This window comes from Lagenorhynchus albirostris, chromosome 6 (genome assembly GCF_949774975.1).
Source record: "Lagenorhynchus albirostris chromosome 6, mLagAlb1.1, whole genome shotgun sequence".
Lineage (NCBI taxonomy): Eukaryota > Metazoa > Chordata > Mammalia > Artiodactyla > Delphinidae > Lagenorhynchus > Lagenorhynchus albirostris.
The window spans coordinates 61,353,207-61,370,599 of NC_083100.1; the positions used below are offsets into that span (position 1 = coordinate 61,353,207).

Consider the following 17,393-nt stretch of genomic DNA (forward strand, 5'->3'; position numbering starts at 1 on the left):
CTTTGCTTTGGTCTGGCCTTTTGAAATTAGGGAACTGACTTGATGAACAGTCCCAGAAAACTGATTTTATAAAGTTTGCTTTTCTGCTTGGCTTGATCCTCTTTCTAAATTGTTTTTTATTGTTGTTGCAATTTTGTCTAACTTTTGGTTAAAATCAGCCTGTCCATTTCTAAAAGGTAACAGTTTCCACAAAGTGCTAAGAAATTTCCCCAGCAGCTAGAGAAAGTTATACTGTATTGTCCCACTGCTGAGGAGGGAATTTTGGGAAAATAAAATAAAACTGAAAACTATTTTAATAAAATAACAAAACAAAAAAGTTTGTTAGATCAGAAAGAAAAGGACTGGGTATGTGTACCATGCTCAATAAATATGTGCTTTAAAAATATGAATTATTGGATTCAATATTCTAGGTCAGCTCTTTCCTTTTCTCAAGAGAAGTCTTACAATAAACCAATAACTTGTTTCAAAATAAAAACAATGTTTACAACACATCTGACTGGTAAATTTAAGTAGTCATAACTTAGTCTAAAAAATGACCTTACCTGCCTTCTCCACCCCATGCAGAATTTGGTGTAATAATCACTTCTCGACAGTTATCAGTGTCTGTATTATACACATAAAGTTTCAATGGTTTTGCTTCATGTGTTTCAATAAGGCTGAACAGATCTTCAGACTGCAAAAGCATTACAGGAGAAAAATGTTTTTGTTACTGAACTTTAGAATAGTAGGTCTCGAACCTGACTAATATCTAAAACAACAAAAACCTAAAACAAACAACAAAAAACACACCTAAAACAACAAGAATGAAAAAAAACGACATACACAAAAACCAGATTCTGGGCCCTGCTGCTGGACATAAAAATCATTTCTTAAAACCAATACTCCAAACGAGGTTTAATTCAATATATTACCTATCTACACAATGCAAGGCCTCATGTCCAGTTCTGTAAGACCTAGTCAGCAATTTTAGTAAAAGTCTTCTATACCCAAATTCTACATATTCTGCTTACTATCCATTATTAAGACCTGGTTCTCTGGGTACCTTATTTTTTCTCTCATTTGTGATTTAGCAATATATACTTCCACTAGCTAACAGACAAGGAAAAGGATCCAACTAATACAGCTAAGCCAATTTTGTTACCTTAGAAAGGAGAAGAGAAAAGGAAATCAATAATCAAGACGAGGATTCGATTTAATCTTGAGGTACAAGAGATTTCTAATATATACCATACACAAAATCTGTGCAATTGCCAGAGTGTATGTTTTTCCTCACAGCTGTACCTAGTAAGACACCTCCCAGATTTCTGTTTAACACCCTGGAGCGTAAGCTATCTTGATCAGCAAAGACCTAAATTTCAACTTTAAATGTGAAGTGTGCAAATACACTTCTGAATTTAACCATTAATGAGAAAATGTTAAATAATTGTTAGTATTAATAAACAAACAAATTACCTCATTCATGACCATATCTGCTCCAATGATATAATCACTATGAGGTCTAAGACCTGCCAGTGCTGCAGGAGAATTTGATTCCACTTCCTAGGATGACACAAAAACAACCCCCCATCAAATTACTGCATATAAAATAATCTTCCAAATTGTATAGTTCAGTCCTTAATTACAGTAATTTAACCCCCCCATATTTCTCTTGTTAGAGATGTCAGATCAGAAACTATAGGATATATATATATATTTAATCTCCCAAGCATTAAACAACCCACAATATTTAACAAATATTTAAAACATTTCTGTAGCTATTTGCTTTATTTTATTTTTTAATATTTATTTATTTATTTGGCTGCGCCAGGTCTTAGTTGCAGCACTTGGGATTTTCGTTGTGGCATGCGGGATCTTTAGTTGCGGCACGTGGGATCTAGCTCCCTGACCAGGGATCGAACCCGGGCCCCCTGCATTGGGAATGTGGAGTCTTAACCACTGGACCACCAGGGAAGTTCCTGTAGCTATTTGCTTTAAAATACCTTTTTCTAATGGATAAATCATTAAAAAATAGTTCTTGGGCTTCCCTGGTGGCGCAGTGGTTGAGAGTCTGCCTGCGGATGCAGGGGACATGGGTTCATGCCCCGGTCTGGGAAGATCCCACATGCCGCGGAGCGGCTGGGCCCGTGAGCCATGGCCGCTGAGCCTGCGCATCTGGAGCCTCTGTTCCACAACGGGAGAGGCTACAACAGTGAGAGGCCCGCATACCGCAAAAAAAAAAAAAAGAAAAAAGAAAAATAGTTCTTAGGCATCATATTTGCTTCTCTTCCTCAAGTTGTTTTTCTTTTTCACTAATCCATATTTTAAAAGCAATCAATTCTGATTTTCAGAAACTAAATATAGCCTAATAATACCCCTACAATCTCACCAAATTGGAGAAAACCACTATTAAAACATCTTTCTATACTGTTTCTTAAACTGCAAGTAACAATTCACAGTTGATACCTACCAACACATGCCAAACGTTTTCATTTGCCCCATCAAAGCTGCAGAAACGAATGCTCACTCCCAACAAGCCCTGGCCACCCCACATGTTACTTGGTGTGACTGAGGTCTCTCGCAGCTCCAGTGTTTTACTACTGTAGATAAGCATTTTTACAGGCTTTTCAACATTTGCTTTCAGTAGATCCTTAAGAGTATCATTGTCTTTATTCTGTAAACACATAGAAATTTTTCTTAATAAAAAACATTTACTTAACAGTAAAAATCTAATGTTAATTATCTTACCTTAAGCATCCCATGGCCCTATTGGAATAATATTATTAACATAAATAAAACATTCAATAGGTGGAGGTTTCATTAACATTCAAATACTCCTCAAAGTAAAAGAATGTCAAGAAACTAAGAACTTATGTTAGTGTAACAGAGCAGGACCCTATGGGGCCTTCCTGGGACAGGCCTTTCCCCCTATCCTCTGCTGTAGTCCTCTCTGAAGTACCCACATAATAGTATCTCATGCATATTTCCTGAGTTTTTCAAATACTAAAAACCACCACCAAAAGGAAGAAATTAACTACCTGAAGATCATAACAGGTAGCCTCTAGACCTACTGGTGGCTAAGGATTGATCACCATTAACCAGAGAATTGTGCATGAGCTGATCACATACCGTGGGACACCCCTCCCCTCCCCTTGCCTTTAAAAATGCTTTGTTGAAACCCTTCGGGGAGTTCAGGTTTTTCTGAACATGAGCCACCCATTCTCCTTGCTTGGGCCTGCAATAAACCTTTCTCTGCTCCAGACTCTGACATTTCGGTACTGTCTGGCCCCACTGTGCGTCAGGCACATGAACTTGTGTTCAAATAACATTAGGAACAACTCCATAGCTGACTATGGAATTACAGAATTTGCAAGCCAACATTATTTGAAATGATCCAGGGCTTCAATGATAAAAAACCAAAATACTCCACAAGAAGACATATTACTAACAGAGTTGGTATGACTTTGATTTTAAAAATCTAAAACATCTGCTAGAGTTGAAGTTTAACTTTAGACTCTACTCCTACATATACACTTTATTTACTACAAACTGGCAGGAAAAGAAAACGGAAACAGTATGTTAAATATTTCATTAAATAAATGAATAAAGGCCATTACGTAGGTGATGTTGGTAGTAATGAACAAAAACTTAAGACTGTTGTGAAAAAATAAACCAACGAAGCAGCCATTGTCATAAGAATTTCCTTTACTGAAATTATAGTTTCCTTCCTATTGGACTTTACTACATGTAAACTGAAAGCAACTTATAAAAAGTGGGTTTTTGTTGTTGTTGTTGTTTTTGCGGTACGCAGGCCTCTCACTGTTGTGGCCTCTCCCACTGTGGAGCACAGGCTCCAGACGCGCAGGCTCAGCGGCCATGGCTCACGGGCCTAGCCGCTCCGCGGCATGTGGGATCTTCCCGGACCAGGGCACGAACCCATGTCCCCTGCATCGGCAGGCGGACTCTCAACCACTGCGCCACCAGGGAAGCCCATAGAAAGTGGTTTTAATTGTGCACTTCTGGAACACATCTCTGTATAGTTTTGTAACATTATTTCTATTGATATATCAGGGAATTGAGCAACAAGAAAACTGACAAGTTACTTGAGAATGAGTCTTTACTAATCCATTTGCCAATAACCTACAAAAGTCTGACATCTTTGAAAAAGCAAAAGAGCAACAAAACCACATCTTTCTGCTTAGAAAAATTAAATATTTAACATATAAAGTAAAAGTCTCCAGTGATTTTCTTCTCCGAAGATTATCACTGGAGTGTGAGGTATAGTATTCTATATTTGACATTCTCATGTTTACTAACACAGGGTTATTTTATTGGTATCATACTCTAAATAATGTTTGTAACCAATGAATAAATATCGATCCCAGATAATCTGAAAAATTCCATTTTCAAAAGATTACAAAATACCATAGGCGTTACTATAAAAAGCTGAACTTACTAATCTCGAACCATTAATAGAAACAATAAAGTCAAAGAAGGGCTCCAGTCCAGCTCTATGTCCTGGGGAATTTTCTTGTACCTGTAAAAACAAAAATGCCAAAAATGAAAAATGCAAAGCTTAATTATGAATCAAAAGCTAAATTTTAATACCCATCACTTTTCAGTAAAAATAGATTAATTTCATTGATACAGGTACCCACTAGTTCTCTTATTTCTCTTTATCTCCCAGATAATGTCCCTGCAGCTCCCTAAATTCTACTCATTCTTTAAATTCATCTCGTACATGAGGTTTTTCCTCTATGGTTCTATTTCACACCACTTTCTGCTTTTTGGGGGGTGGGGGACAATCCTCCCAGCATTTAGCGCATGGCATAGCAGACAGTTAATCATTACAACTGAGTGGCAAATTCAAATTAATTTATTCTACTTATTACATGACTACTACTAGCAAGGCACTATTCAATTACAAAACTAATGTAGGAACATAGCCACTGTTATCAAGACATTTATAATCTGTTGAGGAACAGGCAAGAAGAAGGAGAGATGGAGGACACAGACCTCTAATAGCTGTAATACAAGCCCAAAGATGTTAATGGTTATAATGGAGGTACAAAGTTCTAAGGGGAAGATTAAATCTGACTGAAGAAGTCTCACAGAAAAAAAATGACATTTGAATTGTGCTTTAAAAGGGGGTAGAGGGCTTCCCTGGTGGCACAGTGGTTGAGAGTCCGCCTGCCGTTGCAGGGCACACGGGTTCGTGCCACGGTCCGGGAAGATCCCACATGCCGCGGAGTGGCTGGGCCCGAGAGCCATGGCCACTGAGCCTGCGTGTCCGGAGCCTGTGCTCCGCAATGGGAGAGGCCACAGCAGTGAGAGGCCCGCGTACCGCAAAAACACAAACAAAAAAAAAAAAAGGGGGGGGGGTAGAACTTTCAAAGGTGCAGATGGATAAGGGGATGAGAAAAAACATTTGAAAGTTAAAGACATAATATGAGTAAAAACCCAGGGGGAGCCTGAAAAATGAGGATCATAATATGGTATACCTAGAGCCAACAGGGTGGTATGGGATAGAAATAAATTATATGCAACATTTTGTATGAATCAGCAGTTTTCTGGGTGTAACGATCCATGGCTTTCCTCAGATTCTCAAAGGGTTTCTCCTCAATCCAAATAAAGTGTTAAAACCATGGATTTTGTGCAATTCTTTTATTTTACAGGTGAAGAAACCATCTTATGACTTGCCTATGGTCTTACAGCTGGGTAGTGGTAGAGGTGAAACTCAAAAGTATATAACTATTAGTCCAGTAAGAAGGCTGGAAGGAAAGAATGGAGCTAGACTTACAGAGGATTTTACATGGAAGATTAAGATTACCTAGTTTCTCAACAACTCAAATGTTTAGCATCCCCAATTTGAAATGGATTAAAATAAACTATTAAATTTCCTAAATTTGCAGTAATATAAATATTGGTAGCTAGTTATGGTAGTAATATGACAAAAGAGCAAAAAGTTAACACAGAACATTTTGCATTTCCTCTAAAATATTTTCATAACGTTTTAAGGAATTTTTATTCTGCTTGATGTTACTAAATACTGTCAAAACTATCCCATGAAAAGAGTTTGCATTGATATTTGTAGGCTGAACTTATATAATAGTCTAAACAGTTCTAATAGTCAATTCTGAGGCTAATGCAAGTAACAGATCCACATCCATCCATACATCAATCTGTAGTTATTCACACAGTAACAAATCATTTTAATGCTTTCAAAATGGAACCCAAATTGTTCCCAGAATATGTCCCTCTTATACTGGACTTCTTGGATTAATGAGACTTGATCTTGGATTAATGATACATTCATTACTATTTGTATTAATGTTACCTTTTATTCATTTAAAGCCAAATTATACTATCATTGCCTCTGAAGAAGTAAAACTAGGTTTTCTTCATTTGCACAGTAAGGAATAGTTAGTTGTCCATTATAAAGATGGCTCAATGTTTAACTTGCTAAAACTGTTTGACCTTGTTTTATGTAAAATTTCCTGCAAATGTGGGATTAAATCATTTTTGTAAATTAAATGAGTTAAATATCAAAGGGACTTATTATTTAAAGGTGTTGGCTCTCTAATAAAAATAATCAGTATATACTGTTTATTTTCTTTATACTCAGTTTTCTTAAATGGGGGCTATTTTATATTCCAAAATGGCAGATAGATTTCTCCTCAAATGGCAACTCTGAAAGGAAAATGGTGGCTGCCTGGAGCTATTATGAGAAGAAAAGAGACATCAAGTCACAGCTAGCTGGCAAAAAAAGTCATAATACTCTAGGTGTAAGATGCCTGCCTATTAGGTTCCTATCAATTAGGTTCGAAATGCCTGAGGTGTGAAAAGAGAATAATTAGCACAGACCCTAGGAGCCCCCTCAGAAGGGAACTTCTCATTTAATGGGGTCCACATCTAATCATCTAATTCTCTGACTGGAAATGTTTCCAAATGATCATTTTATCTAGAAACCAACTAGTCCATTGATCAATTTCAGACTTCTCCACTGAGGCTGCCAACACTTTACCTTTTAGTTAAAAAGGGCTAAAGGCAATACTTTTGTAATATCACCACCAACCAAGAAAGGAGATCCCACACACTGATTCTTATCATGCCACCCTCCAAGTATCAAGTTTTACCACTATTTGTTTGAAATGGAAAGTTTCCAATACCATTAGAATTGTTCTTCCCCATAACTCTAAAAAGATTTAATAGCTAAATTTGGATTCTAAAATAAATAAATAAATGTAAATAATCCTTTCTCTATTTTCATTTGCTAGAAACATCGATATCTCTGTTTCTAATGGACCCTGAAATTAATTTCTTTCCTAAATTTATTTACATCATTAGTACCAGCACAATTCTGGCATCTAGGTATCTTAATTACTACTAGGAAGCCAGCAGAGGGAGCCCTAGAAAATGCTCTCTTTGACCCTAATTCATTTAAAGAAAATTTCCTATATTTCATAGCATGGAAAATAAATTCTACTACACCACAAATTAAACATCCACAAAGGTAAGTTCCTCTGGCAGTACTACCCACTGACAAGAATCTCTTAGGCACCTAATCTCTCAAGCATCAGATTACCACTTCAATACTTTGTCCCCTATGAGGTCTCATGATTGTTGATTCGTGTTTCCTTCAAACCGTCTTAATTTAAAAAAAGAAAAAAAAAAAAGAAAAAACATATATACCCGGCTCCATGGGCTATTTATTATTGGGCCAAATATCACAGCAATTTAAGATGAATAGATTAACTTTGAAAGTTTAATAATTAAGATTTTACATGGGGCTTCCCTGGTGGCGCAGTGGTTGAGAGTCTGCCTGCCGATGCAGGGGACACGGGTTCATGCCCCGGTCTGGGAAGATCCCACATGCCGCAGAGCGGCTGGGCCCGTGAGCCATGGCCGTTGAGCCTGCGCGTCCAGAGCCTGTTCTCTGCAACGGGAGAGGCCACAACAGTGAGAGGCCCATGTATCGCAAAAAAAAAAAAAATGTACAGTGAAAAGATAATAGAATTTTAGAGCCAAACTGACTTGATTTTGAGTCATGGTTTGCCTACTTATTAGTTTTTTGAGCTTGGGAAAGTTTATCTTCCTGGGCCTCAATCTTCTCATCTGCAAGGAAGAGAAAATGCCAGCTACTTTACGAGAATATTGTATAGATTGAATGAATTTAAGTTCACAAAATGCCTAGTGAAGTCTCTGACATATGATAGGAGTCCTACAAATCTTAAACTCCTCTTCCTAACTCCACAATCACCACCTGAGGGCAAATCTTTATAACCAATTAATTCCTGGACACTACATTATTTTTCTAACCATGTATTAATTATCTCTCACCTCTTAAACAAAAAAAGAGAAAAAGACATAGAACGTCAGTCAGCTAGGAAGAGGAGATAAATCATTTTAAAAAATGTTGTCTCTCAAAAATCAATTCTATATGGACGTCAGATCTAAAGGTCAAATGTAAAACAATAAAGCTTTTGGAGAAAAACATAGACTATCTTTGAGATCACCAAGTATGAACACTTTTCTTTTTTTTTGGCCACGCTGCATGGCATGCGGGATGGGATCTTAGTTCCCTGACCAGGGATCAAATCCGTGCCTCCTGCACTGGAAGAGCCTTAACCACTGGACCGCCAGGAAGTCCCAAGACTTCTTAAACTGAACACAAAAAGCTAACCATAAATTTTTAAAAAACTGATAAACTTTACTAAAACTATGAACTTCTGCTCATCAAGACACAATTAAGAGAGTGAAATGATACAACATAATATCCAACAAAGGAACTGTATTCAGAACAAATTCAGAATTACTGCAAATCATTAAGGAGAGTGAAACCACAATGAGATACCACTTCACGTTCACAAAACCTGCTAAAGTAAAAAAGACAACAACAAGGATTGGCAAGGATGTGGAGAAACTGGAACCCTCATACTAAAATGGTGCAGCCTCTGTGGAAAACAGTTTTGCAGATCCTCACAATGTCAAACAGAGAGTTACTGTATGACCTAGCAATTCCACTCCTAGGTATATAACCAGAAGAAATGAAAACATGTCCATGTAAAAACTTATACACAAATTTCATAGCTGCTGGAAAGTGGAAATGTCCTTCAACTGATGAATGGATAAACAAAATGTGGTACACTTACAGAATGGAATATTATTTGGCAATAAAAAGGAATTAAGTATTGATATATGCTACAACATGAGTGAACCTTGAAAACATTACACTAAGTGAAAGAAGCCAGTCACAAAGACCATATATTGTATGATTCCATTTATATGAAATGTCCAGAATAGGCAAATCCATAGAAAGTAGATTAGTGGTGACCAGGGGCTGGGAGAAGGAGGAAAAGGGAGCAACTGCTAATGGGTAGGGAGTTTATTTCTAGGGTGACAAAAAGGTCCTGGAATTAGATACTGATGATGGCTGCACAACTCGGTGAATATACTAAACAACCAATGAACTGTAAACTTTAAAAGACTGAATTTAATGGTATGTAAATTATATTTCAATAAAGCTGTTTAAAAAAGAAGACAGACAACTTAACGAAATGGAGAAAAGATTGTAGCAGACACTAAACAAAAGAGGATGCTGAAGTGGTCAATAAATATGAAAATGTGGTCGACTTCAAAAGTCATCAGGAAATGCAAATTAAAACCACAATGGGATACCACTACACACCTATCAGAATGGCCAAGATGAAAAAGGGAAAATACTAAGTGTTATGAGGATATGGAACAATCAGAAACCTTAATTGCTGCTAGTGGGAATGTACGTTAGTAAGCTATTTGGCAATATCCATACTAAAATACACACATCTTTGCAAATATTCCACTATTTAGTATACCCAGTAGGAATGGGAATACATATGTTCTCCAAAGGCATACACAATGTAACATTCACAGCAGCACTATCTGTAACAGCCCCAAGCTAGACTGGAGGAGTTCAAGGCTCACCTGTTAAAACATTCTCTTCACATGTTTTATCAAAATATATCAAAGAGCATGTTCTCCTGATTCTGACCCAATGCTGTAACTTGTGACATATGAAGAAATTTGAAATAAAATTCTAATGCTAATTAAATGAAATAAAAACCCATCACTACATCATAGCTTCCTAGAAAAGATCTGCATGTCAGAAAAATGATGCTGAAAGAAACTGGTCTGCTTCAAAAGAAACTAAAACTCTGGCAACATGCCATCTTATTTTATACTCTTCAAATACCAACTCGGGTATTTGTTTCTTATGGAAAGAAAACTTGCTGTGTGATCTCAGGCAATAATCTTTCTGTGCTCCTTTTCCTTAGCTGTAAAGTGAGGAGGCTGACTAGATAGTCTCTAAGATTGAATGACTCACCATGAAAGAAGTCTGTTGTTAAGCTATCTATAGATTTTTACAGTGTAGATCAAACCCAACAAGATCATTTTTAATTATACAGACTGTAGGTCATTTTAGTTCAGGTGTTTAGTAACACTGTGGCAAAGCAATGAAAAGGACACTGGCACTCACCTATCTTTTAAAATACAGATGTAAAATTTCCTCAAAAATGAGGATCTTTAAAAATTAACAGGGACATTTATAAAATTAATGGGTCAGATTTGATCCAAAACTTAAACAGCAGTGACGTACAGGGTTAGGTACATGGACAAAAAGTAGCTGCTGAATGACTAATTAAATGGAAATATTAATTAAAATGTTTACAACAAGTATATTTTAAGCAGTATTGGCACTATAATAGTTGTTCTCAACAGGTGACACAATAACGTAAATGCTAATAATAAAGGTAACAGCTAACATTTATTGAGTTTTTATCATATTCCAGATGCTATGTTAAGTGCTTTACATGGAATATGCCATTTAATCCTCAGAATAACCAATGAAGTAGACAGCATTTTTTAATAAAGAAATTTAATGTGCTCAATTTTTTTCCAAAATATTTTCATGTATACTATCTAATGTGGTTTTTAGTAAAAAAAACAAAATCAAAAACAAAAGGTGGAGGAGGCACTACTCTTATCCCCACTTTTCAGATAAAAAGAATGAAGCTCAAAGAAGTTCAAAGGTTTGCCCAAGGGAAGACAATGAAGTGATGGAGTGACACTAGAATCTAGTGATTCACAAGGGTGGTCTCCAGTGGTCTACTATGATAGTCTCTCAATGTACGCATGTCCACAAGATGACAAGGTTCCTTACTGCGGATAATGTGCTTACATGATCCCTCACTGATGCTTAAAAAAACAAACACACAAGCAAAACCCAAAAAACCCCAGCACTATTCTCTTCATGCTGTAGTAAATTGATACGCGATGCCAAGAGGACCTATACAGTCTCTCAAAGTAACTACTTTGTTTTTGCATATGTTGTTTGGAAAGAAGTCATCTTACTTGATAATCACAACTCCCAAGGCAATCTACAGTCAGATTCTAAAGCACATATCAAATCTTTATGGATATTTTCTAGTTTAGATTGTTAACTGCTTTTTTATTAGTAAATCAATCAATATAATCCTTTTGGTAGAATATTAAATGAATGTACTGATATTAGTAGTTATTCTAAGTTCAATTCTTCTGAAAATTTCAGGGGAATTATTAAAAAGCCCTGTCAGTATCTGACCCAGAAAGGCACTGAAGCCAGTTCTGTGCACTCTACTACTTACTGACCAGAGACAGAAACCATAATTACCCACCAAGAGCAGGTCTCCCCAAATGAGGATCCTGAAGATCCATACATTAAAGCACACTTCATCACAAAAATATATAAGGGTATACAAACAACATGACACTACTAATTTGTTCAAGGATTATTAATATCAGTTAAAGTTTATGTCTAATTATACTGACAATTCCTAAAAGTGTCCTAAGGTTCACAAACATTGTATTTCATGGCATTAATAAAACATTCTTTCATAATAAAATGAAGTATTCTGATTCCTACATTTGAAAGCAATATCAAAGAATGTGTATTACACAATTTCACAGCCTTTTATTAGAAGAGATCAATTTTGGGAGCAGGTTAGAATCTTCAAATTGTGTTTATAAAGCTTTTTCAATTATAACTTTATATTTGGAAAACATCAAATAACCCAACTGTTTTCTTTTTATACCCACTGTTTCAGAATAAGTGAGAAGATAAGGGATAATAGTGAGATTTTTATGTTTTTCAAATGGGGGCATGAGTTTAAAAAGTTAGAGAAACACTGGGTTAGAATAAAAAAAAATTATGACTATCAAATAATGGGATTTCACTTTCTCAGAACAAGTACCCAGTTGAAATCTTGCAGGATTTCATGTAGATTACTTAGGTTCCATTAAAAAAAGAGCACATCTAGGGACTTCCCTGGTGGCACAGTGGTTAAGAATCCACCTGCCAATGCACGGGACATGGGTTCGAGCCCTAGTCTGGGAAGATCCCACATGCCGCAGAGCAACTAAGCCCGTGCGCCACAACTACTGAGCCTGTGCTCTAGAGCCCGTGAGCCACAACTACTGAGCCCATGTGCCACAACTACTGAAGCCCGCACGCTTAGAGCCTGTGCTCCACAACAAGAGAAGCACCGCAATGAGAAGCCCGCACACCGCAACGAAGAGTAGTCCCCACTCACCGCAACTAGAGAAAGCCTGTGCGCAGCAGCAAAGACCCAAAAACAGCCAAAAATAAAATTAACTAATTAATCAATTAATTTTTTTAAAAAGTATAGGCAACTCTTAAAAAAAAAGAAAAAGAGCACATCTATATAATAGTAGATACGGTCTAGGTATTCTGTTTTCTATAGAAATAATTCCACTTACTCTCACTTTCTCCTCTAAGGAGAGTACCTAATGCTGCCCAGTCTGCAGCAAATGGCTCAGAAGATAAAAACCTGTTATTACACTGGAGACACAATTCATCTCAATGGCCTTTCCTTCAAAACATCCATCATCTCAAAATCTCTCTCAGAGGAAATTATACGGAACAGTGAACATGACATTTTTCATATCCCCATACTGGTGTGAACACTGGTTCCAGAATGTCCTCAGATATCCTCCATTTCAAAGAATATTAAGTGTGGAGTGGAATTAATTTGAATATTTTAATTTAGAAACATCTTATAATGGGCATCCATGAGGCAACTCCAAAAACGTAATTTTGAAAATGGTCTTGTTGGGTTTACTTGATAATTAATAGAAAATCTAGACAAGAATTCTGTATTCAACATACTGCAACTGTAGTAACTTCTAACAAAACTGAGAAGTCCTGGCTAACATTTCTCCTGCCTTATGTTAGGATTAGAGAATGGGAATAAAAGTGGTATGCATGGTGAATGCGGAACCGGACCCAATGCATAAGGGAATCAGAAATACAACGTTCTTTTTCTTTTCTTTTTTTTTTTTTTTGGCCATGCCCTGCGGCTTGTGGAATCCTAGTTCCCCAACCATGGATCCAACCTGTGCCCCCTGCAGAGGAAGCAAGGAATCCCAACCACTGGACGGCCAGGGAATTCCCTATAATGATATTTTCAAAAGAAAGCTTCTGAACAAATTTTAAAATCTTTCACTAGGAATCCACTTTCAAAAAATAATTTTTATAACTATATTTTTTGTAAATATACAAATATTTCATAGTCACTGTGAAAATTTGGGGTAATATATTAAAATTTAAAAGGAATAAAAATGTCACCATCCACCAATAATCATTTTAATATCCTGGCTTATTACCTTTCCATTTTATTTCCCTAGGCACTCAAATGTACATGCACACACACAGAGGCATACCTGTGACCACAGAGTGTTTTGAAACATAATTTTCACTGAATGCACAGAATTCCAATCTGTAGTTAGGCCTTGATTTATTTAACAATTCCTCATTTGTTGGATATTTAGGTTGTAAAGCCAACATCCTATGATAACTTTTGGCCATACTGTACTTGATTATATCATATTACTCAAAATCTTTGTGAAACATGGCTAAAGGGCAATGGTAGGCACAGGGGAAAAAAAAGACGAGGAAAAATACTTCAACAGTATTTACCTTTAGATGGCAGGATTACAGGTAATTTAGGTTTTTTGTTATACTTTCTGAACTTATCCAAATGCTCTCTAATGAACACGTGCCAATAATCAGAAAACAATGTAGTAATTTACTAAAATGAAGACCAATGTTTATATAAAGACATTACAATTCAATAATATGGGAAAATACATTTTAAGTGAAAACGAAAGGTAGGATTTAAGGTTGTAGATATGTATTTGTAACAGCAAAAGACTAGAAAAACTAAATGTCTAACACCAGGAGGTGGTACTTAACCAAACTATGGTATAAAAGACTTACTATGGAGCTAGGTGAAGGCAAGAGGCAAATCTCTGTGCGCTGCTATGGAAAGATAGACAAGACACTTTGCCAAAAAAGACACCAGGGTGTTTAACCATATGTAGCATGTTATTCTAACAGTTACAAAAGGAAACAAAAAGAAACAGTGAAAGGTTGCGGGGGGGGGGGGGGGGGGGTGTGGTGGGGTGGTGGGGTGGATTCTTTTACACTCATAAAACATTTTTGAAAGGATACATAAACTATGATACATAAACTATGTTGGTTACTTCTAGGGTGAGTATGGGGAGTTGGGTATATAATATGATCACAAAATGAAAATGTGCATTAATACATAATAGATAAAAAGGTAAGTACACTGTTCATAGCAGAAAATCTGGAAACATTTCAAGGTTGTCCCCTAAATATTTTTTAAAGCAGAATCTAATAATGGATATGAAAAAATAACAGAGAAAACATAAAGGTCAATCTCTGAATTGTAGGAATACAATTTAAAAATAACAGTAATAAAACAGCAGTGTATATGGGTGTCACTATAAATTGGTATTTCAAAACACAATCATACAAGTTTTTATCACTAGCAAGGAAATGGCCAGGGAATTGTTAAAGAAAACTAACTTCTAATTAAATCATTCTAGAACTTGTTAAACATGGGTGATTTTATTACATGATTATCCTGCCATATTTACTCTGGTTTACAAGCTCAGTAATCCAGAGATGAAATATACAACCATAATTTAGGCAATAACAAATGAAAAGAAAATTTTTATATGTTGAGATTTAACAGAGTACTTTTCCCCTCTAAAAACAAAGATAAAGAAACCAAGTACAGAATCAGGGCAGAGTGGGTTAGGAACTCAGAAACATTTTTAAAAATTCTCCTAAACTAGATGATCATTACTATTTTAAAGTTCCCTCTAATAAAATTCAAATGAAAAAAGAATTATTTCATCTTTTGCAACATTTATGCTTCAGATGCAGACTGGAAACTAAGGTTGCCCCTAGTGCTTCTAAAAATCATATTTATAGAATAACAGCATCTGCACTACTGAATATGTATGAGTGCTGATTTTCGGAGGTGCACCTATGTAAAGAAATACACTTCAACTTGTTTAACGACGAACGTAGTCATTAACAAAAGTCAACAGAAGTCACTGAACTGGAATCCTTTTGATACATACACCTTTCTTACAGACTTTTAACACTCATTAATACTGTGCTTTACCTAGCGCGTAATTATAAAAATATCACGAATCCCCAAGGATTCATGGCCACAATCAGCAACTGTGAGAATCAGCTAGTAATACTGGATAACATACTGCAAAGCAGAGAACTCAGAATCAAACCAGAGAATAGAGAAAGTACCGCCACTAACTTTAACTTCACATCTGGGATCTGACAATTCTCCTTCCATTTCCCCTATCAGTGTGGCACTTGGGGGTTGGTTTAGCTAAACAGAACAGGAAGGTATTATGGTTTATTTATAGATTCTCTTTATTTTCTGGGAAAACCATCCTTTCCCACCAAGCGTATGGCTTCAAGAGGGATTTTTAGCAGAGTGGAGAGACAATTAGACGTGATAATCCTGAAGATCAGAAAGGTGATTGATAACGGCCCTAAGAATGCTGTCTCACCTAAAACATGGGACCTAAGGAAGAAGATGACTAGCACCAGGAAGTGCACTTTCCCACTTTCAGTGAAAATGCTCTTGCCTGTGAGGAGCTATCTATTTACACTATATTATGTCCTGAAATGGTGCTACAGATTGGGGCCACTCTGTTGACAGTCCATCACGTTATCACTCAACGCAGGTGTCACAACACACAACCAACACTGCCTCTTTTAAAGGCTCCCAGTTCCTTGAGGAAAGGACCACACGCTCCGTACAACCCAGGCTGTTCATAACTGGGGCTTAGCTAACGCCTTTCGAGATACTATGTTTCTCTGCATCCTGGTGACCGAAGTTGCTTTCCTTTATTTACCTGGGTTTTTTTTTTTAAAAAAAACGTTCCTCTCCATTACCTCTTTTACACTGTGGATCTAAACCTTAATCTCCACCACACCCTGAGCAGCCTTAGAAAAAAGAGAACGGAAGTTCCCACCGCCAGGAAATGTGGAAGAGGAGGGTTGGGAAGGTCAGGAGCGACACAGGAGAGAAAAAACCACAGTCAAAATCAAGTAGATTTAAGTCCGTCAAACCTACTTCTAGGCCATTTCGTTTTGTTTGCTTAATTGGCCTTTTCGGACACCCGGACAGCGCGGAGGAGAATCAACACCTGCCGTCGCATCCACCGCCTCTAGTTTGCGGGTTCCAGGCTTCCTTTTCTCGGAAAACTCAAATGCTACCTTCACCATCACCTCTTTTGCAGACTGCGCCTGAGCCTTCCCTAACTTTGGGAGCTAAGAATGAAGGGGTGGGGGCAGAGAAGGCCGTGAAGAGGAAAGGAGTCAAGGTTGCCCTCTCGCCTGGGCCGCTCCTGGCCAAGTCGCCGGCTGCCTCCTCTGGTCCCAGCCCGTCCTCCCGGAGCGGCGGACCCGGACCCGGGCCCGGGGCGCTCCGGGGAGGCGGGTTGTGAGCGGCCTCCTGAGCCGGCCTCGGCCAAAGCAGCGCCCGCGGTCGCCTCTCCTTCGGGAGAGGCCTGGCTGCCCCGGGAAGAAGCCCGTCGGAGCCTCCGCCTCCCTGCGGCCGGGCCCCGCCTCCAGCCCGCCGCCCCCGGGCCGCCGTCGAAGCCCTTACCCGCAGGACGTGGTAGCCTTCCGTGCCCCCGCCTGGGATCTCGACGCTCTGCGAGGAGCCCATGGCGGCGGGCGATCAAGGCGGCCAGGCCGGGCTCCACGCTGCTCCCCGCCCCCCCGCGCACCGCCCTCTCCGCTCCTCCGCGTAGCACTTGGGACGTGGCACTCGCAGCCTCAGGAGAGCCGGGCCGCACTGCCCGCTGGGAGATCGTCGCCGCGGCAGCCAGGGCCGCTGCGACGCCGCAGACAGCGCCACCTGGCGCGAGCCACCGGGAGGGGTCTGAGCCCGGGAGGCAGGGCTGGAGTGGAGGGCGGGGAGAGGCCTATTCGTGCTCGCGAGAAAGCAGAAATACGGTTCATCCAGTCGCTA

At 38.3% G+C, this 17,393-nt stretch overlaps 1 protein-coding gene across 4 annotated transcripts in view; it reads right to left on the minus strand.

The window, feature by feature from the left end:
• GORASP2 (golgi reassembly stacking protein 2) overlaps nucleotides 1-17,178 on the minus strand; it is a 29,565-nt gene extending 12,387 nt beyond the window's left edge. Inside the window, exons 1-6 of one of the 4 annotated variants that reach the window (XM_060152666.1) lie at nucleotides 17,025-17,159; nucleotides 14,291-14,332; nucleotides 4,433-4,513; nucleotides 2,447-2,650; nucleotides 1,453-1,539; nucleotides 543-673 (exon numbers count right to left, since the gene is read on the minus strand). In XM_060152666.1, coding sequence (XP_060008649.1) covers nucleotides 543-673; nucleotides 1,453-1,539; nucleotides 2,447-2,650; nucleotides 4,433-4,513; nucleotides 14,291-14,332; nucleotides 17,025-17,087 — 608 coding nt within the window. In that variant the 5' untranslated portion in view covers nucleotides 17,088-17,159. Of the gene's footprint in view, nucleotides 1-542; nucleotides 674-1,452; nucleotides 1,540-2,446; nucleotides 2,651-4,432; nucleotides 4,514-14,290; nucleotides 14,333-16,490; nucleotides 16,927-17,024 lie in introns of those variants that run through there. The other 3 variants (XM_060152664.1, XM_060152665.1, XM_060152667.1) reach the window with 3 other exon arrangements.
• Nucleotides 17,179-17,393: the final 215 nt, after the last annotated feature.